We start from the raw sequence: 24833 nt of genomic DNA, 5'->3' as shown, positions 1-24833 counted from the left end.
TCCACGGGATGAACGTGGACCTCCATTTAGTCCAGGGAGGCGATTCGGCTCGAGCCGTTGCCGGCCACTCCTTCCTCCCCTCAGCGTGCGCCCAGGGACATGTTGTTGCACAACCTTACGACACTGCACACGCTGGTATCGGAGATACAGCAAAGGCCACTGAGGAGCCCGTCCAGGCCAAAGCGTAACTCTCAGAACCCCAGTGGCCCGAAGCATCAACCGTCACCCCCACCGCCTCTGCATCGGGCCTTGACTTCTGTAGTGGAGGAGCCCCCGCACACGGACACTGGTACAGATATGGACACTACAGCTTCTCATACCGATGATTCTGATGACTATGTACCAGCAGACGGAGAGCTGCTGGGTGCTGACGAGCCCGCCAGGGCTTCGCCACCAGATGAGGTCAGCTCCTTTCACACCATGATATCGAGGGCCGCTACCCTCTTCAATTTGGTGCCAGATGAGACGAAGGAGGGATTCTACTTCCAACGCCGGGAGTTCAGGCAGAAGAACATAATGTCCATTCCTCTGCTGGATGGTGTCTGGGAGGATGGTTTGGCCTTAATGAAGACGCAGAGTACTGCGCCTCCTAAGCGGGATAGGCTGGAAAAGAAGTACAGAGTTCTGGCCTTGGCCCTCAGGTGCTTGAGGTCACAGCCTTCTCCTGACTCTGCGGTCTGTGCCGCTGCTAGGAAATGCTCGGCGAATCCATCATTTCCGCCCATGGTGCCTCCTGGCCAAGAGGGAAAGAAACTAGATGCTAAGGGCAAGCACATCATTTACACTTCAGGCTCCACCATCAAGGCCACTAATGCCCTGGCCATCTTATCTCGCTACGACAGGGAGCTGCGGTATAAGCTCAGACCTATTTTGGAGGTCCTGCCGGAGGACAAGAAGGTCGAGGCCCTGGCTCTGTTCCATCACGGGGGCTTTGGACATCGCGGACACTGGGTTCCGACAGATGGGCAGCGGGTGTCCCTTCGACGACAGGGTTGGCTGAAGGTCACCAACTTCAGGGCGGATGTCAAGTGCAAGGTGGAAGACATGCCCTTTTTTGGAAGACATGCCCTTTTTTGGAAGACATGCCCTTTTTTGGAAGACATGCCCTTTTTTGGAAGACATGCCCTTTTTTGGAAGACATTGTTACGCTCACCTGGTTCCCACGGGGGCGTCGACCGGAACTGGGCCGCTGTTGTTTCCACCAGCGTGACGTGTAGCGCCGAGATGACTGACTGGACTGGCCCGCTCAGCCTAGTTTGTCTGGCTCGCAAGAATATTCTTCTGCAAAGGAGAAGAGGAATTAACCACCCGTGGAATTGAGTGTCAACCCACCTTCCCCACTCCCGTTGTCTTCCCACAGATCACTCTTGATGTCCCCTCCTTAGTCTCACCTGATGGTTTGGAAAGATGAGTTCTCCATCCTGCGTCGACCGCAGGGGCGCGTTGATGACCAGTTACTTCACTGGCGTAGAGGAATTGGTGAGTTCCAGTATTGACTCTAAAGTCCAATTGTTCATAAGAGTTCAAATGTCTGATCTTCACTCTGTCCGATTCCTTGCAGGTTGTCGATTAATCCACTCGAAGATTTCCAAATGGCAATTGGTAAGATTCAGGTAAGTCTATTGTGGTTTTCCCCTTAGGGGCCGGGGTACGGCGATGAAGCAGAGCTGACTGCGCCGACCCGAGATGAGGTGAGTACCTTCCGTGGTAAATCAGGTAAGTCCTTGGGGGTAGCTTGTATAGCCTTAGAGAGTCCCCTTGCTCACCTTGCTGTCTTTGTCTCCTTAGGTGTCGGAGGGCGGCCGCGAGATGGACAGAGCGTGATGGAATGCTGAAGTACCGCCAAGCAGGTCAGTTCAGCGCCGTAGGAATGCGAAGCGATGCTTCAAAGACTTCTGTCTTTCAGCTCCGTGGCGAAATGGATCAGGATTCAGGTAAGGATTAAAGTTAAAACTCCTGTTCTAACCTTTATCCTTCTTTTCTTCTTGTTTCAGGAGTCCCAGGACTGAAGCGGGCGTGGCTGAAGACTGGAGCTGCTGAAAACACGATGAGCGTTACGCTGCAGCAAGCAGAATAACGCGAAGCACGTGTGGCTGTCCGGGCGTGGTTTAAATAGCCTTGGAAGAAGATCCAGGTAAGTATTCTTCCACAGCCCCACCCAAGTAACAAAATAGTCCCTTCAGTAAAATAGTCCCTCCTAAACCTCATTTGGCTTGAGTCTTCATGCAGCATGGTCTGCCTCAGGTGAGTATGCAGCATGGTCTGCTTCAGGTAAGTTATCAATAATGAGCCTGGCGCCATAGGCGCCAGGACTGCACCCAAACAGCCCCTAACTGGGGCTTTTGGGCATGCTCCAAGTGGCATGATGCCTGCTTCCGGGGCTGCTGGGCCTGGTCTGGTCTTCCGGGGGCAGGCATCATGACAGACATGCCCTTTTTTGGAAGACATGCCCTTTTTTGGAAGACATGCCCTTTTTTGGAAGACATGCCCTTTTTTGGAAGACATGCCCTTTTTTGGAAGACATGCCCTTTTTTGGAAGACATGCCCTTTTTTGGAAGACATGCCCTTTTTTGGAAGACATGCCCTTTGTTGGGGACAACCTTTTTGGCAAGACTGTGGACGAGTCTCTCCATTGAGATGGACACAGAGACGGCACGCTTGCTTGGAACATTGCAACAGCGAAGGTAGTCATCCTTTTGATCCTCAAGAGGGATGTCTGGTAGGTCCTCCAAGGGGTATAACACATCCTATCATCAACCCTCCTGTTCCACAACTCACGAGACCTACAGAGGCCGCTCGAAGGCCTACGGTAGACAAGAACGCAGATGCCCAAGCAGGCCTGAACCGGCCATGGCTCCGGGCCCCCACTTGCGCACCCCGGACAAATGAGTGCTGGGCGTTCTTTGTCAGGGACCCACCTTGGAGTTCCAAGGCAGGTGTCTTCAAATTCCTCCTGTGGCTCGTAGAGAACTACACATGGCACAGCTGCTGCGGGAGGTTCAGGCCATGTTAAAAAAGGGGGCGTTAGAGCCCATTCCCCCAGCACCTCGGAGGCTCCGGAGTGTACTCGAGATACTTTCTGGTACGGAAGAAGTCAGGAAGGTGGCAGCCAATCCTAGACTTAATACGCCTCAACAAGTTTTTGAAATCCCAAAAATTCAGGATGGTCACATTGCAGCATGTGCACAGACAGCAAGAGGAAAGGGGATTTCCTGGCGACGTTGGACCTGGAGGACACCTACTTTCACATCCCCATTCAAGTAAAACATCTGAAGTTCCTACGGTTCGTGGTCCAGGAACACCACTATCAGTTCAAGGCCCTGCCCTTCGGCCTGAAGTCAGCGCTCAGTGTTTGGCTCCAGTGGCAGTGGATCTATTCCTCAAGGGGATCCACATCTACCTTTATCTAGACGGTTGGCTGATACGCGCCTGCTCTCGCGCACTGGTAATTCAGCATGCCGCAGAGACCATTCGCTTTCTGAAAGAACTCCGATTCTCCATCCACTATCCGAAGTCCTGCATGGAGCCATCACAGAACACTATTCTTGGGCGCCTGCCTCAGCACGTTCACATGCTTGCCGACTCCCTCCCTTGGGAAGATGCAGCACCTGTCATCAGCGGGATGCATCAGGCCCCACTGAAGTTTTTCCCGTGAAAGACGGCTTTCCTCGGGCGATCACCTCAACCATGCGGGTCGGGGAGATCCAGGCCCTCTCTTGCAAGCAGCCATACTTGTCCTTTTGCTTTAGCCTGACAACTGCATTTCTCCTTTAAACCAATCGCTGTCCTTTGGGTCATGCCTCCCCCATCCAATGACAGTGGTCTCTCTAAGCTCCACCCCTAGAGGCCATCTTCAGATTTGGTATAGCACGCAAAGTGGCAGTATGAACCAAGAAGAGCCACAGAGGGGAAGGTGGTAGGGTTTGCATGTGAATCCATGCCAGACCTATGATGGATAGCAGGAGTTACAGGTAAGTATTGTGTTCCATCTCCAGCATGGGATCTGGCATGGAGTCACCACATGCTCATGAATACGATTACATAGCAGTACATATACATATACATATACACAACCACGGGAGGTGTCAAGGCTCAACAGAAGCAATACACTTGCCCCTGGCACACACTCACCTCAAACAAACAGATTGCGTACAACCGATTGGCCCGACCTGTGACTCCTCCCTGGAAGCGCTATTGACGCAGTAGAATCTCATGAAGGTGTGGGTGCACCTCCACGTAGCAGCCCTGCAGATATTGACCAGGGGAACACCAGAGAGGAATGCTGCCATTGCTGCAATGGCTCTGGTGGAATGGGCTCTCTGCTGGCCTGGAAGAGGTTGTTTGGCCAGACGATGACAGTGCATGATGCAGCCAGAGAGCCCCATAAATATGGAAGCATTAGAAAGGGCCTTCCCGTGATTCACAGGTCTCACATTTTTGTAAATTTTAGAAGTTTTCTGAAAGTCCTTCATGCATGCCACGTAAAACGTTGAGACACGAACAAGGTCCAGCTAATGCAATGTCCTTTCTGCCGGCATATAAGGATTCTGGAACACGACTGGTAGAACTAAAGGCTCATTGAGGTGAACATCTGAAGGAACCTTCAGCATTAAGGTGGAGTGGGCCCGCAGAACCACCCTAGTAGCATTTAAATGTGTCTAAATGTTATGCTGAAAGACAAGCCAGTCTATTGCAGACCTAAAAGATCGAAGAGAGAGAGAGAGAGAGAGAGAGAGAGAGAGAGAGAGAGAGAGAGAGAGAGAGAGAGAGAGATGTGTGGATGGAGCTGGATTAAACAATATTTCCAGATCATGTCATGAGTCTGTATTCCACAAGGCTTATTAATAGGAGTCAGGCAATCACTGGGTACTTTGGTGAGATAACATTAGGGTGGCTGGAATTGGGTATTCTTATGAATTCTCCTATAACATTGGAGGAATTAAAATCTCTGGTTAAAAAGTTGTCCAACGATAAAGCACTGGAATCCGATGGTTTCACCTCTGAATTGTATACAGTACATTGATGAAAAAGCTCTCCTCCTTAAAGCTATGTCTGTGACCTCATTTGTGAATTACCAAAGTCTACTGGGACTGCTCTGAATACTGTGTTGCTTAACCTGGTAAAGATCCTGAAAACTGTTCCTCCAATAGGCTTCTGTCTCTAATGAACACCAATACCATTCTTGCAGCGATTCTTGCTGAACAACTTCTGTGTCATTTGCCTTCCCTGGTCCCACCGGATTGAGCAGGGTTTATGCCTCGCCAGGCTAAAACACTATTCACCCTGATGCATAATATGGATCCTGAGTCCCCGGCAGTGATAGCCATACTCGAAGCTGAAAAGGCTTTCGATTCCACAGGGTAGAATTTTCTCTTTAGTTTTGTAATGCTGTAAACTGGACATGCAGTATCTAGTCATGATCTGAACACTGCATAGTAATCCTGTGGCACTAGTGTTGATCAATGGTATAAAATCAGCTCCATTAAGGTAAACCTAATAGTATGAGGCAGGGTTTCCTCCCATCTACACTTGATTTTTTCTTGGCCATTAAGTCATTAGTGTGTGCTATAGACTTGGAAAAAATGTCTGAGGGTTTGATTCAATTTCCTATATATTTGGTGTGTCTGATCTCGCTAATTAAAATGGTGTTGGTCCCTAAATTGCTGTAGATATATAAGAATGTACCTGTATATCACACTCCGCATTGACCACACATGTTTTTTTCTGATGTGAGGGATAAATGTTTTCGATGTGCTTGTGATGCAGACTTCATGCATTTGGCATGGGCATTTTTACAGATACGATTATTTTGGCAAGAAGTTGGCAATACAGTGGCTGAAACTATTAATGAAGAAGTATTTTCAACGCAAATATAGTTGTTGGAAATGTATAGAAAAGTCCATGGTGAAACTAAGATTTTTGACCATGGCTTCTGTAATAGTGAGGTGTAGAATAGCAATGAGTTGGGGAAGCTGATCTGTGGCATAAAAGGACAAATGGTTTAAGGACCTTGTGTATTGTAACATGAAGGTGGTGTGAAGGCATCGGAAAGCAAACATATTCTTCAGATTGGCTGTTAACCCCGCTGATCTTAAGACCTGCATGATTGTGTAGAGGTGATAGACATGATCCACTAAGGCTTTACTGTGAATCACAATGTCATCTATGTATGCCCCAGAGAAGTCAGAGTAAGGTTGTAAGATTTTGTCCATCAACAGTTGGACTGTTGCGGGCTCCCCCCCATGTAGCCCAAATGAGGACTTTGAAGTGGAACAGGCCTATGGGGGTCTCAAAGGCAGTTTATTCTTTATCCAGGTCAGGTCAAACATTGGAAGCTGCCAATAGCCTTTTGTAAGGTCGATGATAGAGAGATAGACACCATTACCACGGCGATCAATAAGGTCAACGATACGAGGCACTTGGTAAGCATCAAAGGGCGATATTGCATTGACTTTTCTGAAGTCAAAACAAAATTTCCAGCTCCCATCGGGTTTGGCTATTAATACGACAGGGGAAGACCAGCGACTGGTAGATGGTTCAATAATATTAGCTTCAAGCCCTTGCTTAACTTCCTGGATGATGTTCGCTTTCCTTGCCTCAGGTAGTTGGGTGTACCGCTTTGCCCTCAGGGGTGCGGATATGATGGTAAAATCCTTTCACTCTCCCTGGCTCCTCTTTAAACACATCAGTAACTGGAGCAGTAGGTCATAGAGATCTTGTTTCTGGTTATTATTAATTTCAGGAGGTATACGTACCTTTTTTTATCAGTGTCATCAGGTAATAGACATGACAAAATGGTGGTAGTTGACTCTTTAAGGTTTTCTTTTCAATCGTTCAGGAGATTTATATGGTATACCTGAGTTTTTAATCAGCAGTGAGGTTGGTCAATTTTGTAGTAACATGGTCCGGTCTGTTCTGGCATCTCATACGGCCTGTGCCATTTAGATGTTAATTTATTTTCAGAAGTTGGCAACAATACTAATACTTTCTGTCCTACCGAGAAACATCATAAGGTGACCTTTCGATTGTATGAAGTTTTCTGCTGTTCTTGTGCCTTAGATCTTTCCACAGTCGTATGTTCTTTAAGACGGTGTGCAGTTTGGGGAAGTGTTATTGGGGCTTCCTCTCTTTCCTCCCAGGTTTCTCTTAACATATCCAGGATGTCTCAGGGTTCCTGTCCATAAAGTAATTCAAACGGGGAGAATCCTGTAGAAGCCTGGGGGGTCTTTCTAACAGCAAATAAATATTATATATAATAATATTCTGTAATATTTTCTTTGGTGTTTTATTAAACCTTTCTACAAGGCCGTCTGTTTGTGGATGGTATACTGAAGTTCCAAGAGTGGTAATATGTAATAGTTGATTCACTTGCCCCATGAGTTTGCTCATAAATGTAGATCCCTGATCTGTTAAGATTTCTTTGGGAAACTACTCTCGAAAAGAAGGGGAGTAGGTGTTTCAGGATCTGTCGGGTGGTATTGGCTCAAAGGGGAAAGACTTCTAGATATCGAGTGATATAGTCTACTATGACCAGAATATACGTATTCCATAACTGTATGTGACAAGAGGAAGGCGAGGCGCGCACTCCAGTTACCAGTCAAATATATGAAATGCAAGTAGTAACTGGGTTAAATCCCAAAATTCAACAAGTATTAACAGGGTTGAATCCCTTCTGCTACAGTTCAGTTCCTCTGTTGTTCTTCTCCTCCTAGTGTTTTCTTGTCACAAACAATCATCAAGGAGGCTGTATTTCTTTACAGGTGTTACTAATTAGTTGCTCGTTCAGTTTCAAAGGATTCTGGTAGCTGTAGTGATCACATTTTTACAATTCAGGTGACCAGGAACCAACACCCCTCCAAGAGCACAAATCTTTCCCAAAATTGGGGGAGGGGAGAAAACCATCAATATGGCTCTCTAAAGTGGGGCACAGTAACCCCGGTGCTGCTGCCTCTGGAGCCCGGGACTCCCATAACATTATGTGAAAAAAGAGGAAGGCGAGGCGCGCACTCCAGTTCCCAGTCAAATATATCAAATGCAAGTAGTAACTGGGTTAAATCCCAAAATTCAACAAGTATTAACAGGGTTGAATTCCTTCTGCTGCAGTTCAGTTGCTCTGTTGTTTTTCTCCTCCTAGCGCTTTCTTGTCCCTAACTTCGGTGTTTCGAAGCGACCTACAATATCCATGTCAATTGTGGAAAATGGAACTTCAGTTATTGGGAGTGGTTGAAGGGTACTGGATGTGGCATATGGGCACTGGTCTTTTAGCAGATTGCCCAAAGGTCTTAATATCTGCATGAATCCTGGGCCAATAGAACTTGTTAAAGGATTTTGGCCTGGGTTTTGGTCTGCCTGAAGTGACCGCCCGTCAGATGGGAGTGGGCTATCTCCAGGACAACCTGCTTATGGCTTTTAGGTATAACCTATTGTGTTCTATCCAGGCCCTGTGGAGCGGTGTCTCCCCTGTACATCAACCCATGATTCAAAAAGAAAAAAGGTCCTCCTTTATCACACTCCTCTTGCTCTGGGGTGATTTGTAGGAAAGCTTCAGCTAACAGTGGGTCATTCATTTGGGCAAAGGCTAGGTCAGGAAGAGTTTCTGGTTCTTCTTCCATGACCCTTCGGGGCTCAGGTTTTTGTGAGGTATCAGGTGTTTCGTCAGCTTCCCCACAGCCCTGGGCACCTCGTTCTGTTACTTCTTTACTGGCCTCTGCCTTTACCCTAGGAAACGTTTCCCTGTCGAGCACCCCTTGTGCAATGTTGTCCCCTTGATGGATCTGAAAGGGATCTTTCCCATGGTTTTGTCGTAACACCTTTAAATTTCACCCCAAGTATGGGTCTATAACCCCAGCTAGCACATCAATCCCAAATGTCCATGCTAACACAGACTTGGGAGCCAATCTGATATAGGTGTTGGGGAGTGGGAGTGAAATTGAGACCAAATCAGTGGGTATTAATCTTCTTTCATCTGGGGGAATGTCATTTTCCTTACTACTGCAGATATCAAAACCAATAGAGCTTTCTGTGGCTACTGAGGGGTCTGGCGCTTTGAATCTTAACTTCTCAAACTTTAAGGGTACCCAACTTGTATCGGTTGAGCCACATCCCACACCTCACACCATTTGTGAAGGCATCAGAAAGCAGACAGACAACTGAGTACAGGCTGGGCTACAAACCTATATTCAAATTAAAAAAAGGGTTTGAAAAAGGCCTAACTTGGCCTATGCAAAGGTGGGATTTCCTTACTTAACTGAATCTGAGGATAGTCTGCGTCAGGAAGTCCAAAGTAAATTTCTGTCTGTCTCTAAAACCTGTAATTTCCCTCACAGCTACTTATACATAAAGCGTAGGGATGTCGGTGTCAAAATGAAAAGTGTTCAACCACAAGTTCAGAGCTTCTTCCACCTCTTACTTGGAAAGGGGTTATCCCTTCCCGAGGCTTTATCAAAAGGAGGGGTTCCCTTCCCCAAGCTTTCAAGTTTCTTGATGTTCAAAACCAACACAATTCCTTAGGATCCTTCCCAGCTTTTCAGGCTTCCGTGTCGTTCACCAATTTCACTAATATCACAAAGTTCATTTCAGAATACACAAGCTTTCCTTCACTTTCAATCACAAACTAATAGATGTGTTAAGTGGCTTTTCCTTTGGATGGGTGTACTCGGTGTAGGCGCAGTTGTCGGACCACCCATTACAGGTCATGCAACCAACACAGCATTTGCTGCTGCTTCTCACTGCCACTGTTTCAGCTTCACAGTGGAATTGGCCTTATCCTCTTGCAGCATTCTCAATACTTGTTTTGCCCCCATTCACTTGTAAGGTTATCACATTTTCTCAAAGCATTTGCCACAACCTATTCTTTTAAAAAAACACAGTTCCTTTTATTCGTATGGCACTTGCCAAAGCTTGTTCTTTTTCTACTTAAACAGTATACTGTTTCTTTTCATCAGGGAATGTCACCAACTGGTTTCAATTCAATTAGTATTCAGTCACACTTGCTTTCTTTCGGTTTGGTATTCAAAATTAGTAAAGCATCCTCAAATTCCCAGTTTACTCTCCTGCTAGGAATTTGTACCCTGTTCATAGGCTTATTCATGTTTTCAAAGTTCACTGTTTTTTGGCCCTTCCTTGGCCTTGTCAGTTTCATTTTACTCAGTATTCACAAAAATTCTCATTCATCTCTTTCCGACTTCAAATTATCGTTTTTCTCCCGCATGGGGTCTGGCATGGATTCACATGCTTGTGAATATTCCCCGTCGTCAAGCCGGGAATCCTTGGTAAAAGAAAAAAACAGTTTCACTTTCACTTACCAACTGTATTCTCCTCTACACCAATGACTGCACTCTGGGTCATACTGCCCCCAGCCAATGACTGCCCTCTCCCTAAGACCCTCGTCTGGCAGCCATGTTTAGATTTTTGCTCTGTGAGCTATTCTATGGTTTTCACTCTTTTTTAGAGAAAAGCCTTATTTTTGTCAAAACAGAGCTCTTCTCTTCATTAGCCGACAAGCAGAGATCCATTGTCGGTGTATCTCAGCACCCCTCAAGGGCAAGGATAGTCGAGTTTTCATCCAAGTTTCCAAAAGGCCATCGGGCCTCCTCCGCACCTCTGGCCATGACGGAGGAGAAGGAGGGAAGTTCCCTCTTCAAGCTCTGCTCCAGATGTGGACTGCGGACCGTGTTTGTGGAGGACAAACGCCTTCAATGCCACTACTGTTTTTCACACAGACCACAAAGAAGGGGATTGCAAGATCTGCATCGGGTTCTCCAAGAGAACGATGAAGGATCATCAAAGTAGACTGGCGACATCGCTAAGTGCCAAAGCCTCTGCCCCGTGCCTGAAGCAGGGTCATGCCTCACCTAGGACCGGCTGGTCCGAGGAGCAGGCTACTAAGTCCTTTGAAGGCGCTCCCTCCGTGGGGGCCCAAGACAAGGCCAAGCACTGCAAGTCTGTTTCCATCTGGGTCGCCGCACATGCGGGTGCCATGATCGGCAGGGCACGATCAACCTTACATCTGCCTCCATCTCCAGCCATCGATAAAGCTTCTTTTCAAAAGGGAAATCGGCCAACCTGGCTAAGCTGCGGGAGAAAGCTGAGAAACCTAGGGTTGAAGAAAAGGCAGCCAATCTGCCCAAGGAGGCCCAGGCGGCGCAGGACAAATCGTCGACGATTGAGAGGATGCCGGCTGCTCTCTCGAAGGCCAAAGGGGCTGACCCTGTGAGTGTAGCTCCAGATGCACACAGGGTTTCCCTACCCCTGAGGCGGGAGGCCTCGGCCGGGCCATTGGTGAAGACACCAGAAAAGAGGATGCCGTCGCTGAGCCCAGTTCCGACCCCTCGGGGTGCAAAACAAGGGGCGGGTTGGCGATGAGGTCCTGGGCCAGCCACAAGACATGGATATCTCGCCCTCAGACGAGGAGGACCAGGAGCCTGTGCACACGATCCACGAGGACGACGGCAGAGGAAATTACGGCAATGCCGGCGCAGGGCCTAGTTTGCCGACCGCTTTTGCTCAGCCGAGGGATGTGTCTGTGGACATTCTTTCAACCCTACACACATTGGCATCAGAAATCCAGGAAAGGATGCCGCAGGCCCCAGCCCCTGTGGCCCCGGATCAGCCTCAGATGAAAAAGAGGAAGCGCCATCCATCGCCCCCTCATCAACCACCACACCCATGCCAGGTAACCCCCACCACCCCCCAGCCCGTTCTCCGCCATCCCCCCAAGAAATCCGGACACGGGGAAGGAGACAGACACGGCAACGAAGGATAACCATGACATTGTCACAGCAGACAGATCGCCGCAGCTGAGGGCATCCCCACCATGGTCAACAAGGCTTCCAAGCTCTTCCAGCTGACAACCGAGGAGACCAAAAAGGAAGGCTTCCTATACCAGAGGCGCAAGGCTAAGAGGAGGACCATTATGGCGGTGCCCCTTCTGGACGACGTGTGGGAGGAAGGCCTGGCCCTGTTAAAGAATCCCACTCCAGCCAAGCGGAATGGGCTAGAGAAAAAAAGTACTGGGTGCCCGGGTCCACTACCAAATGCCTACGGTCGCAATCGTCGCCGGACTCAGTGGTGTCGGCAGCTGCGAGGAAGAGATAGTCTAACCCCTCGTCATTGGCCTCAGTCCACCCGGATAGGGGAAGAAGTTAGACGCTATGGGGAGAAAGGTCCTCTACTCCGCGGCATCGACCATCAAGGTGGCCAACTCTTTGGCAATCCTGGCCAGGTACGACAGGGAACTGTGATAGAAACTGGCCCCAATTCTGGAGTTCCTGTCTGACAACAAGTGGGTGGAGGCGATCGCACTCCTCCAGGAGGGGGAGGTGGCTTCGGACCATGCCATCACAGTGGCCCTGGACATCGCAGACACCATTTTCTGACAGATGGGGGAACAGTTTCTGCCTCCGTCGTCAAGGCTGGCTGAAGGCCACAAATTTCCACCAGTAGGTCCAGACGAGGTTACTGGACACATGCCCTTCGACAGGGATAACCTCTTCGGGAAGGCTGTCAATGAGTCCTTGCAGGCCATCAAGGCAGATACAGAGATGGCTCATGCCCTGGGTACTCTCCAACAGCACCACTCTTCCTTTCGCTCCTCTGGAGGAAAGTCAGGAAGATCGACAAAAGGTTTTGGTGGAGGCTCCTCATCGTACCATCTGCCCTCCCGGTCCACGACCCAGGAGCCCTACAGAGGTCGTTCCAAGGTCTTCGGTGAAAGTGGTCAGCCCCATCGTCAACCCGAAGGCGGAACGCAGGCGCTGAAGCAGGACTGAACCAGCCAGGTCATCAGGCTCCCACCCATGCAACCTGGTGGGAGGCCAGCTGACAGGATTATTCAGTGAGTGGGAAAAGATCTCCACTGGCAGATGGGTGCTGGACGCTCTCACCCATGGACATACTCTGGAGTTTCAGCAAAAGTGTCAGCAGATCCCTCTGGTGACCCGACAGGAGCAGCACATCCCTCAGCTCCTGCAGGAGGTACGGGTCATGCTAAGAAAGGGGGCGATAGAGCTAGTCCCAAGACGACTCAGGGGCTCCTGAGTCTACTCCAGATACTTCTTAGACAAAAAGAAGACCGGGGGGGTAGAGGCCCATTCTAGACCTGCAGCGTCTCAACAAGTACCGCAAGTCCTAAAAATTCAGGATGCTCACGTTGCAGCACGTGCTCGACCAACTGGAGGAAGGAGACTTCTTGACGTCGATGGATCAGGGGAACGCCTACTTCCATGTCCCCATCCACCAGAAACAACTAAAGGTCCTACGCTTCGTAGTGCAGGGGGAACACTACCAATTCAATGCCTTCCCTTTCAGCCTAAAGTCGACGCCCAGGGTGTTCACAAAGTGCCTGGTACCAGTGGCGGCTCATCTGCATCTACATACACGTGTAACCGTACCTAAACGACTTCCAGGCCAATTCAAGAGATGTAGCCATTGAACAATGGAGACGACTGTCCGGCTGCTGATGGATCTGGGGTTCTCCGTCAATTATCCAAAGTCCTGCTTGACACCATCGCAGAACACACTGTTCCTAGGAGCCAAGCTCAACATGGTCTCCTGGCTAGCGTCGCCTTCGGAGGAGAGCATAGCGGCCATTCTGGGGAAGGTACAACAGCTTTTGTCACTGAAGACTGCCACAGTGCAGACCATCAAGTCATTGCTCGGCATGATGTCGTTCATCTACTTTTTACGGCTAAACAGGTTGCGGATGCAGCCTCTTCAAGAGTTCCTGGATGCTCGATGGATACAATTGTCTGGAAGCTTCGCGGACAAGATCCCGCTCAACGAGGAGTTCCGTTGGGCGGTGAGATGGTGGGGCATACACTCCAACATTGTCCGGGGCATAGGGTTTCAAAACCCTCCATACCAGGAGACAATCACCACAGACGCTTTCCTGGAGGGCTCGGGAGCCCACACCGGACGTCTTCATGCCAGAGGCCTGTGGCTGCCGGAGGAGAAGGATCTCCACATCAGTATCCTGGAGCTGCAAGCAGTGTTCTGGGCACTCAAGTCTTCCCTTCCATCCCTGAAGGTGGTGAGATCTTCACGGACAACATCTACATCAGGAAGCAGGGGGGGCACCCGATACCCAGTGTTCTCCAATGAAGCGCAGAACTTGTGGCACTGGGCCGGAGAAGAGATGTTCCTCATCCCCTTTCACCTGGCAGGAGTCAACAACACCATTGCCGACTCCCTCAGCAGGGAGTTGCACTCCTGCCATGAATGGGAACTTCGGCAGGACCAGGTGGACCGTATCTTCATCAAGTGGGGCAGGCCCCAGATCGATCTGTTTGCAACATCGGAAAACTCCAAATGCCAGAAATTCGCCAGCAGGTTCCACAAGCCATAGGAAGGCCTGTTTCTGTACGCATTTCCCCCGTTGCCTCTCCTGCTGAAAGTCATCAGTCAACTCACAGTGCCGATGCAGGATGATGCTCGTCACTGAGGCAGATTTGGTACCCGGACCTTCACAGCCTGGTGGCGTCGCCTCCAGTGGTCGCAGATCTGCTCACCGGAGGAGGCGTAATCCTGCACCACGACCCAGAATCGCTGAACCCGAGGGCTTGGAACCTGCAGCCTTAGAGTTTGGAGGATACAAGTTGCTGGCGGACTGCTGAGGTGCTTGCCAAGGCCAGAGCGCCGTCAACTCTTAAATGCTATGGTCACAAGTGTATGTGTTTCGCTACGTGATGCCGGTCGCAGAACATCACCCCTCTGAGGGTCACAGTCCCGCAGATCCTTCCATACTTGTTGTCCTTGGCCAAGATTAGGCTGGGGGCGCTCCTCTATCAAGGTGCATCTGGAGGCTATCTCCCAGTGCACCAGATCTCCTGGAAGATCTTCTCTTTGGTCCCGTTGTCTTGTCAAGGAGTTCCTCAAAGGACTGTTTCAATCTTTCCTGCTGGTTAAAGCTCCTGCCCCGGCGTGGGAACTCAACGTGGTGTTGACGAGGCTCATGGGAGGCCCCATTCGAGCCTATGCATCAGCCCCCCCTCAAGTTCCTCTCATGGAAAACGGCTTTCCTTGTGGCCATCACCTTTGCCAGGAGGGTGGGTGGGATCCAGGCCATATCCTACAAACAGCATATCTGACTTTCCACAAATCGAGGGTGGTGCTGCGGACACAACCCTCCTTCATGCCGAAGGTTCCATCGGAATTCCACCTCAACTAACCTTTGGTGTTACCTGTGTTTTTTCTGAAGCCTTTTTCAACGGCTGAAAGGGCCTTGCACTCGCTGGATGTTGCTTGTGCCCTGAAGTGCTACGTGGCACGCACAAAGAGTTTTCGAAGACGTCTCAACTGTTTGTGAACTTTGGTCCTGTGAACCAGGGGGAAGGCCTTGTCCAAGGCTTCCATCTCCAAGTGGCTTTCTGGCTGTATCACACACTGTCTTTGGTTGACCAACCGACCGGTGCCCGGCTGTCCGAGAGCCCATTCTACCAGAGCGATTGCTGCGGCGATGGCGTTCCTGTCTGGTGTGCCCCTGCTGGACATCTGCAGGGCTGCTATGTGGAAGTCTATGCACACCTTCACATGGTTCTACTACGTCGACAGGGATTCCAGAGAGGAGCCCAGAGTCAGCCAAGCAGTGATACACAACCTGTTCGCTTGAGGTAAGTCTGTTCCAGAGGTAAGAGTAGATTGCTTCTGTTGAGCCTTTCCACCTCCTGTGGTTGTGTAATGTGATACTGGTATGTATTCTTTATTCATGAGCATGTGAATCCATGCCAGACCCCATGCTGGAGAAGTAACAAGTCACTTACCTGTAACTATTGTTCTCCAGCAAGGATTCACATTCACACCCTCTCTCCTACCCCTCCGCAGATCTTCTTAGTCATACTGCCACTGTATGTGCTTACCAATTCTGAAGATGGCTGCCAGAGTGAGGGGCATAGGGAGAGGGCAGTCATTGGCTGTGGGCAGTATGACTCAGAGTGCAGTGATTGGATTAGAGGACAGAAAATCCTTTAAGTGAAACTGTTGTTTCTTTTACCGAGGATTATCAGCCTGACGATGGGGAATATTCATGAGCATGTGAATCCATGCCAGACCCATGCTGGAGAACAATGGTAAATGGTAACTAACTTGTTTCTTATCTATCATCTGTATTTTAAGCTGGACCAGCATTCTGACTGCTTACATGGTCCCTCACTCACTCACTCACGAGCGATCCAACCTGCATAAACCAAGCAGTTCGCACCACAGCATCCAAGAGTCACTCAATAAGTAATTCCTTTGAATCACCGGGTACGCTGTCTCTGTGTGCTGTTCTCCACGTCGGACCGATCTCTGTTTCTGTCGCTGCTCCCGGCTCAGCACGCCCCTCTTCCAGGGTCTCCGCCACGGAGAGAAAGTCTCCCTGACTCCAGGAGGTAGGCAGGCCAGCCCTGCCACCGGAGACCTTCTGAATGCTCCCACCACAACATGCTTCCGCTGCAGAAACTCTGCAGCTCCTTGGCTCTTTGGCTCCTTGGCTCTTTGGACACGTGTCTCCCTACCTTCACCTACGGCTTCACCTGCAGCCGTTTCACAGGCGATCTAATTTGCCTCACCTGAGCGTGCCATTTATACTGCCCTCTTGGCCCCAGGTGCAGGCAATGTTCCTCTACTGCATAACAGTCTGGGTCACAGCATCCCTCTTCCTCGTCCCAGTACCCGAGTGGTGTTTGTGTATTTCTGATTTAATAAAGGAAGGATGTATGATACTGTGTTGTCTCTTCCTCCTCCCCGTACCAGGTTGGTGTATTTTAGGAGAGTGTTGTCTGGGATCATAGGGAAGAGATTGGTAATACCCTATAAAAGACTGGGAAACATTTGATTCCTTGTAAAAGGGTAATGGGGGGATACAATGTCTCACCCAAGGGTGTGCCATCCCCACTCCCCAAGTCTCCTCCACCCAGGTGATCCTCCCTTGCATGTCCACCCCATGGTTCGAATCCGAAAGCGACAACCTTTCCCAGGCTACCTGGGAGGGGTGTATATTGGTGAAAGAAGTGAGGACGCCCTTTGATTCCTCACAGCGGATACTTATTATTCACTGATTCTTTTGATTTTTCGACTAAATCATATATGGAAATACCCATTTACTTATTTTAAAAAATGAGTCCATAGAAGATGATGCTGATAATGCTGTAGGCATTACTGATTGAATGAGAATGTTATATTTGGAAACTGAATGTGTTTATAATCCTCTTTTGACTCATGTGGATTTATGAATTCTGTAACATCTAAGAATTGCGTAATCCCACTTCAAATGGGCTTGTAATCTTAAACCTATAGACCCAATTTCTTGTAATGTAAGCATCTGTCTTCTGTGTAATATTGCCTGATCTCAATTGCTTTATTGGTTGCTTACTGTGTGATTTAACACAAAAAAATTAGGTTAAAAACTAAAAAAAACTCTGCATCAATTGTGCATAATTAATGTTGGATTGTATTCAGAAAGAATCCATGCATGGTACATAATTATCATTTGTTGTATTTTGAGCTGGACTTCTGGCAACCAAATATTTTCCTGACCTCTTCATTTGCACTAGGGCCTGCGGTAAACAGCTGCAATTTTCAAAGCACACTAACTGTAACAATGTAATTCTCCCTTTCTGCACCTAGGCGACTGCAGAGACAGTTTACGACATCCTGTCCCCAACTCCACCAGTGACCAGAGTTCTGATGGATAAAAAATATGCCCGCAAGCTGAAACGAAGCAAGCAGCCAGCAGATCTTCGGGAGGGAGTGGCAAAGGCATATGACACTGTGCGAGAGGTGAGTATATTGTCTGCCCTCAATTTAAGGGGCCCCTTGTCATCGACCTATTTCCTTTTATTTGACGTTCTAGATGGATAACAAACAGCCAGTGTTACTGCAGCAGGTAAGTGTTCCATAACTGCAAACATGTTTCTATCCCCTCCCATAAAGTAAGTGAAACCCCATTACTCAGTAGTAAGATGGAGTAAATATTCAGTCTGATAAATACCATGTATTGTAAATGTAACATTTATTTTCTGCATGGATGTGAAGGCCATGTTAAATCCATCCACATACCCCAACACCATGCCTATTTTCACTACACTTCCTTGTATAGGTAGGATAAGCTACACCTCTGACAAACTTTGTACATTCGCGTCTGCTCATTGCTTAGTCTTCTGATTTTTCGAGAAATAAATTGCTGAAATATGGTCTTGTTGCATACTTCTTCCTGATCTTTAGAAGATATAGACAGCTCCCATTGTCATTTCAGCAAGCAAATGTTCCATAACTGCAAACATTTTGCCATCCCCTTCAATAAAGTAAGTGAAACAGCACTAGTCTGGACTAATGGCTGGGCGGCATGGAGTCACTATGTGTGTGGTGTGACGAGATCCCCTGCAGGGATTTTGGGGGTGCCTAGCAGGGTTACCCTCAAACCCACTGGGTCACCTCAGAAGTACTGCCTCATCATAGGGGATAGTTGCATGCCTCACCTAATAGCAATCTCTGTGCACACCCAGGTCATAAGGGGGAAGGTTAGGAGAGACCACTACCTCTCCCAGAATTCCCCACTGCATTTAAGTCAAAAACAGCCAATAAAACACCAGAGAATACTTACCTAACCCAGTTCACACTAGGACTCTCCATGGAGCAGGAAGGGGGATTAAATGTCACCACAAGCCCCCAGTTTGTTCAATCTTGCTTAAGATATCAATGTGCAAGCATTACTTGAAGCCAAGAGAGTGGCACCAAGGCTTTTGGGTGATTCCCAAAAGCTAACAGTTGGCAGACAAAGTTAGGGAAGGGGAACTTACTGCTCATAAATATTGTTGAAGTTGACAACCTATATTGTCAAAGACTGTGAAAGCGAAGTGGGTTCCAAAGGCAAACTTGGGTTGCTACTGTGGCAGACAGATAAGAGAGGCAAAGCGGCTGCCCCTTTTGACGAGAGTTGTTCAGACGAAGAGTGCCTTGCCTATATGAAGGCGTTGAAGTACCAAGAACTGAGTCTTGTCAAGGTCTGTCTTGAGTCTTAATGCTACTGAAGCAGTGGTGGTGTGTCTGATTGTTAGTGGGTGCAGACATTCAATGACAGAAGCAGGGCGGAATGCTGTGGGGCAGGGAGGAATGTCCTCGTGGTGAACTCTAGTAGGGGTGAAGTTGGTGAAGTGGAAGTAGTAGTAGCACTGTGAGGTCATCCTGACAAATATACCTCTTGGAAAGTTATAAAATACTGAAGCTGTGGCTATATTCATCCTGACAAATGTCTCTCTTGAGAAGTTGCCTACTGAAGCTGTGGTTATATCACCAAATATTGAAGCTGTACCTATATCATCATTTGAACAGAAGAAAAAGCGCTGTTGACCAGGATGTGTGTTCCACTTAACTTTTGGAGATTGTAATTCTTTTGAACTGTGTCAAGTCTTCTGGAAGCTGTGGAAAAGCATCTTTGCCAGGAATAGTGATCTAATTGCTGTTCTTACCTCCTCCGGAGTAATATCCCTTTCCAAGTCATCTCTCTTACCCTATGTCAATTTTATTTAATTGGCACTACCTTAGATATTCCTACTGTGTTTCTTCATCTCGGGAATCGGTAGTGTATAATGCAGAGTAATACTCCATGAAAACCTGTGTTATATCTTCGGATAATGAGCTACATGCACCCTGTCCAATTTGAATAAGAATGTTGGCTCTTGCCTCCTCCTTTTTCCTCCCTTGTCGAGTTAACATTCGATCGGCTTTATTTGCCTTGATATAATACTGTTGTTTTAAGAATAGTAGAGATTGCTCTGCTTGTGTTGTCTGTAGCAATTATAGTTGCCCCCTCATATGCCTATATTCCCTCCTCAAGGACACTCCTCCATCTGTTTCCATTCTACTCATTACCCCTTTAAGTTGCGATTCTATCTGGCATTGTGTTGCGGCTAGTTGTTTATCCCCAAGAGCCTGCGTCGTAATTAACTCACCGCTCATTGTAGCTTTGAAAGCGTCCCAGACCGTCTGTTCGGACATTCCCAGAGTCCTGTTTGTTTCAAGGAACTGCACCATTTGACCCCTTATCTCATTGCCTATGACTGGATCGGCTTACAAGTGATTTGGGAATTTCCAACTCCACATCTCAAACCGGTCGTATTCCTACTGTATATCTATCATTATGGGAGCATGATTGGATAAACTAATGGGGCCTAGATCCATTTTGCTTACCTTCCCCAGTAACGTGGCTAATACCCATATGTAATCGATCCGGGAAAATGATCTGTGAACATGGGAGTAGAACGTAAACCCTCTTGACCCTTTCTGATTTTTTTTTCCTGAAATCTACCGTGTACTGTTGTACTTCTATCCAAGAGCGGGTCCCATGCTATATTAAAATCCCCTGTTATAATGTGTCTTATTGCGAATTTCTCAAGTTTGTTCAACACCTACCACAAAAATCCATCCTGACTTGTTTGGGGCATATATTGTGGTTGTGGTGTACCTTGAGCCCCCCAGATGGATGTGAACTAAAACATATCTCCCATTTTTGTCTGTTTCTTTTGCTATTATTTGCATCCCTGGCAATCCCTTAAAAGCTATTAAGACCCCTCCCATTTTCCCTTTGCTCTTAGATTGTATCACTTGTGTGTACCCTTTAATCCTTATTTTATAATTGTCCCGTTTGCATATGTGGGTCTCTTGTAGTGTTCTAATTTCTGGTTTTCCCTTCCCTAGGAATTTTTCTACATTATGTCTTTTCACCAGGGTATTTAAGCCCCTAACGTTTAGAGACAGGAGTTGGATTCCTCGTTTATCCCGCATAGGTTTTGTGTTAAAGTAAATTTCCCACTAGCAAAAAACAAGGGGGGTCCTGGGAGTCTCTCTGCCGGACATTAGTCCTGGTTAAGAGAGCCTTACCCAGATTCTTTAGCTCACTATCTTTCACATAGGAGAAATATCCAAAACATATCAGTCTTTGTACTGGCCTGGAGCAGTCCAGCACCGAAATGCTAGGCAATTCTCCTCTGAAAAAGAGAAGCAACAGCAACCCCAGACACGTGTTTTGGTCTGATTGGACCTCATCAGTAGGCTGGAGCTGTGCCTCTCTAAGAATAGTGAGCAAGGGGTCCACATCTGGATTCCCCTATTAACTTAGGGTGAGACACAAAGTTACTTAAATTATGCAAAAGCAAGGATTGTTTGCATAAAACTAGACCGGATTGTGAATATTAGCTTGCGTCACATCTACACAGGATTGTGAATATTGCCAGTGCCACATTTAGATAGAATTGTGAATATTAGCTTGTCACATCTTGACAGGATTGTAAATGTTGGATTGCATCGCTTCTAGACAGGATTGTAAATATTAGCCAGTGCCACATTTAGATATAATTGTGAATATTAGCTTGCATCACATCCAAACAGGATTGTAAATATTACCAGTGCCACATTTAGATAGAATTGTGAATATGAGCTTGCGTCACATCTAGATAGGATTGTAAATGTTGGCTTGGGTTGCTTCTAGACAGAATTGTGAATGTTAGCCAGTGCCACATTTAGATAGAATTGTAAATATAAGAAAGCGTCACATCTAGACAGGATTGAAAATGTTGGCTTGTCGCTTCTAGACAGGATTGTGAATGTTAGCCAGTGCCACATTTAGATATAGTTGCGAATATTGGCTTGCGTAGCATCTAGACAGGATTGTAAACATTAGCCATTGCTGCATCTAGATTGAAATGTGGAGATATTCACGCGCCACATCTAGATAGAATTTGGAAATTAGCATGTACCACATCTAGATAGTGAGACCACTAACCAACCCACTAACATTCTCACCCTTCTGCATACACCTCTTAAACTCTAACCAAACACAACCACACCCCTAAAGCACAACAAACCGCACAAGCTTCACTACACTGCAACAACAAAACAAATCACACATAGCTTTGCACAAAAGAACACAACGGTTACCAACCGTAAAGCGCACCTAAGCTCAGCGAACGGTGCTAACCGAACTGAAACTGCCAACAGCACATCACTGCTCTCTTGCACTTTTCCTGCTCAGTCGCACTAACTCACCCCACCCACTTTCCCTTTCAGATCCTCCAGAGCGCCAGGGGGCCACTCCTGTGGTGATAGTGTGCGGTACAAATGTCCTTTAACATTAACATATTCCACAAGGGGAGAGGAGGGAAGGCTTCCTAAATATTATTGCAGATGGGAAGGATGCATTGTACAAAGCAGTTGAGTCTGACCTAAATGCTTCTGATTGTCTCGGTAGAGCAATGGCGATAAACGCAGTTTTTAGAACATTCTCATGGCTCAGAAAATCTGGTTTCGGACCAGATGTCCAAACATGATTGTAGGCATGCCCTTTAACAGACTGAATCTTTTTGGACGAAAGGCCGATGATAGCCTAGTAAAGTTGTAAGCTTCTAAGGCAGTTTCTTGAGAGCCACAGTTCAACAGCAAACCGCTGACTATTCACTTCAAACTTGGAAGACTCAAACCTTTCATTACTATGGCTTCTTCAGCCAAAAAGGCAGAGGGCAAGCACCAGGAAGACAATGGGATAGAGGGAGTAAAGCTGCACAAGCCTCTTCTGCCACTGTCCCATAAAGTACAACAACTGCAGCAAAACCTCTCTGAACATCTCGCATTCCACTGGGGGGAAGCTTTATGCAGCATTGCACAGAATGATACAGCATTACTAAGGATGGTTGGTTACGATGGATAGTCACACAAGGGTACTGACCTCTTTGCATCAGACATCCCCCATTCTTTTCACCCTCATCCCTTCCTCCCAAATTCCCTATCTGCTGCTCCAGTAGGAGATTGTTTCACTGCTGGAGAAAAGTGCAATAGAATCATTGCCCTAAGTGTAAAGGAACCCGTAGTGGTACTCCCACTACTTCTCAGTAACGAAGGAGGATTGTGGACTGTGACCCATCTTGCACCTGAGTTGTTAAAAAGCTCCACAGGAAAGGCCAATTCAAGATGGTAACATTTTTGTAGATCCTACAGGCTCTAGAACTATGGGATTGGTTGACGTCTTTCAACCTTTATTACACTTACTTTCATGTGCTGGTAAATCCCAAACAAAAGACGTATCTGAGGTTCGTTATCAGCAGTTCCCAATATCAGTTTCGGTTCTTGCGATTCAGACTCACCTACTCCCCAGGGTTCTTCATCAAGTTGTTGTCAGGGGTGGCAGCCAGTCTAAGATGATGTGGCAATATTTGCGTCTTCCCTAACCTGGAGAATTGGCTGATCAGGGTCTACTCTCTGAGGCAAGTCTGCGAACATCTAAACCATGCATGCCACTTCCTGCACAAGCTGGTCTTCTCCCTCAACTTCGAGAAGTTCCATATGACACCATCTCAAGCACTCCAGTTCATCATGGTGGTCCTGGACTCTTCATTGAGAAAGGCTTTTCAACCCAGAGACAGGGCTTTACACATCCTGCAGATGGGTCACCAAACTCCAAAATACCCTCACATTGCCTGCCCTGGACTTTCTATGGATGCTGGGCCTCATGGCATCCTGTATTCTCCTGGTATCAGAGACCAGGATGAGATCACTTCAGTGTGCTCTCAGATCTCAGTGGTCACAGTTCTTGGACAACATAATGGGCCTTCTACAAGTCCTGATCAAGGTATCACAGGATCTCTTGTAGTGGACCCGCATAGAGAACTTGATGGCAGGAGAACCCTTTTGGGAACCGTGGCCTGAAGCAACTGTAATTATGGGTGCATTGTTATAGGGCTTGGGTGCGCACCAGAACAAGCTGATGGTGAGCAGACTGTGAACCCCAGCAGAAATGAAACTTCACACAAACCTCTTGGAGCTGAGGGCTATCAGATTGTCGCTAATGGCTTTTTTTCCTTCAATACTGTCCTGGTCATGCCGGACAGCACAGCTGCCATGCAGCAACTCAACAATAGAATGGGCGTACGTTTGTTACCACTTTGAAGGGAGATGCACTTGACGGGAAAGGGGAACATGACGGCACAGATACCCTGATCATGGAGTGCTTGCATGCTTATGAATGGGAACTGTCGGAAAGCCCTTGCAGAGAATTTCAACCTCTGGGGAACTCTTAAGTAGACCTGTTTGCATCCAGTTCCAACAGGAAGTGCAAGCAATTTTCCTCCGGGAATGTCCTACGAGAAGAGCACTCTGGGCAAATTTGTAGTAGACTGGAACTTTCTACTTCTATACGCATTCCTGCCAATTCCTGTCATAATCCATGTCATCAGGCGGTTGAAAAGGTTTGGAACAACCATGATGCTGATCAGCATCGGATGGGTCGGACATAGCACAAATACCTTCTAGAGTTGACCATCTGTCCTCCAAGAAGTCCTCGAAAGAAGGTGGACTTGCTCGCAGGAGATGAAGGGGTGGGGGGGCAAGTCCTCCACCCGAACGTCGGCACTCTCGATCACCACACCTGGTTACTGAGAGGATGAGGGAGGTATTGGGCCTGGAATCTTCCTGAAGAAGTCATTAAGTTGTTGCTTTCGGCCAGAAGCCCAGCAACTGCTGTTGCTGGAAGACATTTTGCAGCTGGTGCAGGACCAAGGGTTTGGACCTTTTTCATGCGATACCACAGCAGTATTTTCCTTCCTGTTGCAGCTAGCTCAGCAAGGGGTACAGGTGGCTCAGTCAAAGTATATTTAGCAGTGCTTTCCATCTTTAAGCAAATGCCTGATCTAGACTTTTACTTCTTTATGCCCAAAGTACTTCAATTCTTAAAAGGGCTTGTAAAACTTTTGCCCAAACCCCTTTATGGTGCCAGCTTGGGACTTGAATTTGGTCTTAACATTTTTAATGGAAGCTCAGTTCAAGCCAATGCATTCTTGCCCGATCAGGCTTTTTTTCTGGAAAATAGT

At 47.7% G+C, this 24833-nt stretch overlaps 1 protein-coding gene across 1 annotated transcript in view; it reads left to right on the top strand.

The window, feature by feature from the left end:
• Window positions 1-24833, top strand: part of ATG2A (autophagy related 2A) — a 2105371-nt gene that overhangs the window by 2046192 nt on the left and 34346 nt on the right. Inside the window, exon 41 of the mRNA XM_069644746.1 lies at window positions 17605-17757. Within this exon, the coding sequence (XP_069500847.1) occupies window positions 17605-17757 (153 nt within the window). The remainder of the gene's footprint in view (window positions 1-17604; window positions 17758-24833) is intronic.

Source organism: Ambystoma mexicanum, chromosome 2p (assembly GCF_040938575.1).
Source record: "Ambystoma mexicanum isolate Mex_15411 chromosome 2p, UKY_AmexF1_1, whole genome shotgun sequence".
In the NCBI taxonomy this organism is placed as follows: domain Eukaryota; kingdom Metazoa; phylum Chordata; class Amphibia; order Caudata; family Ambystomatidae; genus Ambystoma; species Ambystoma mexicanum.
The sequence above is the reverse complement of the archived record's forward strand: the minus strand, read 5'-3'. Positions and strand labels throughout refer to the sequence as shown.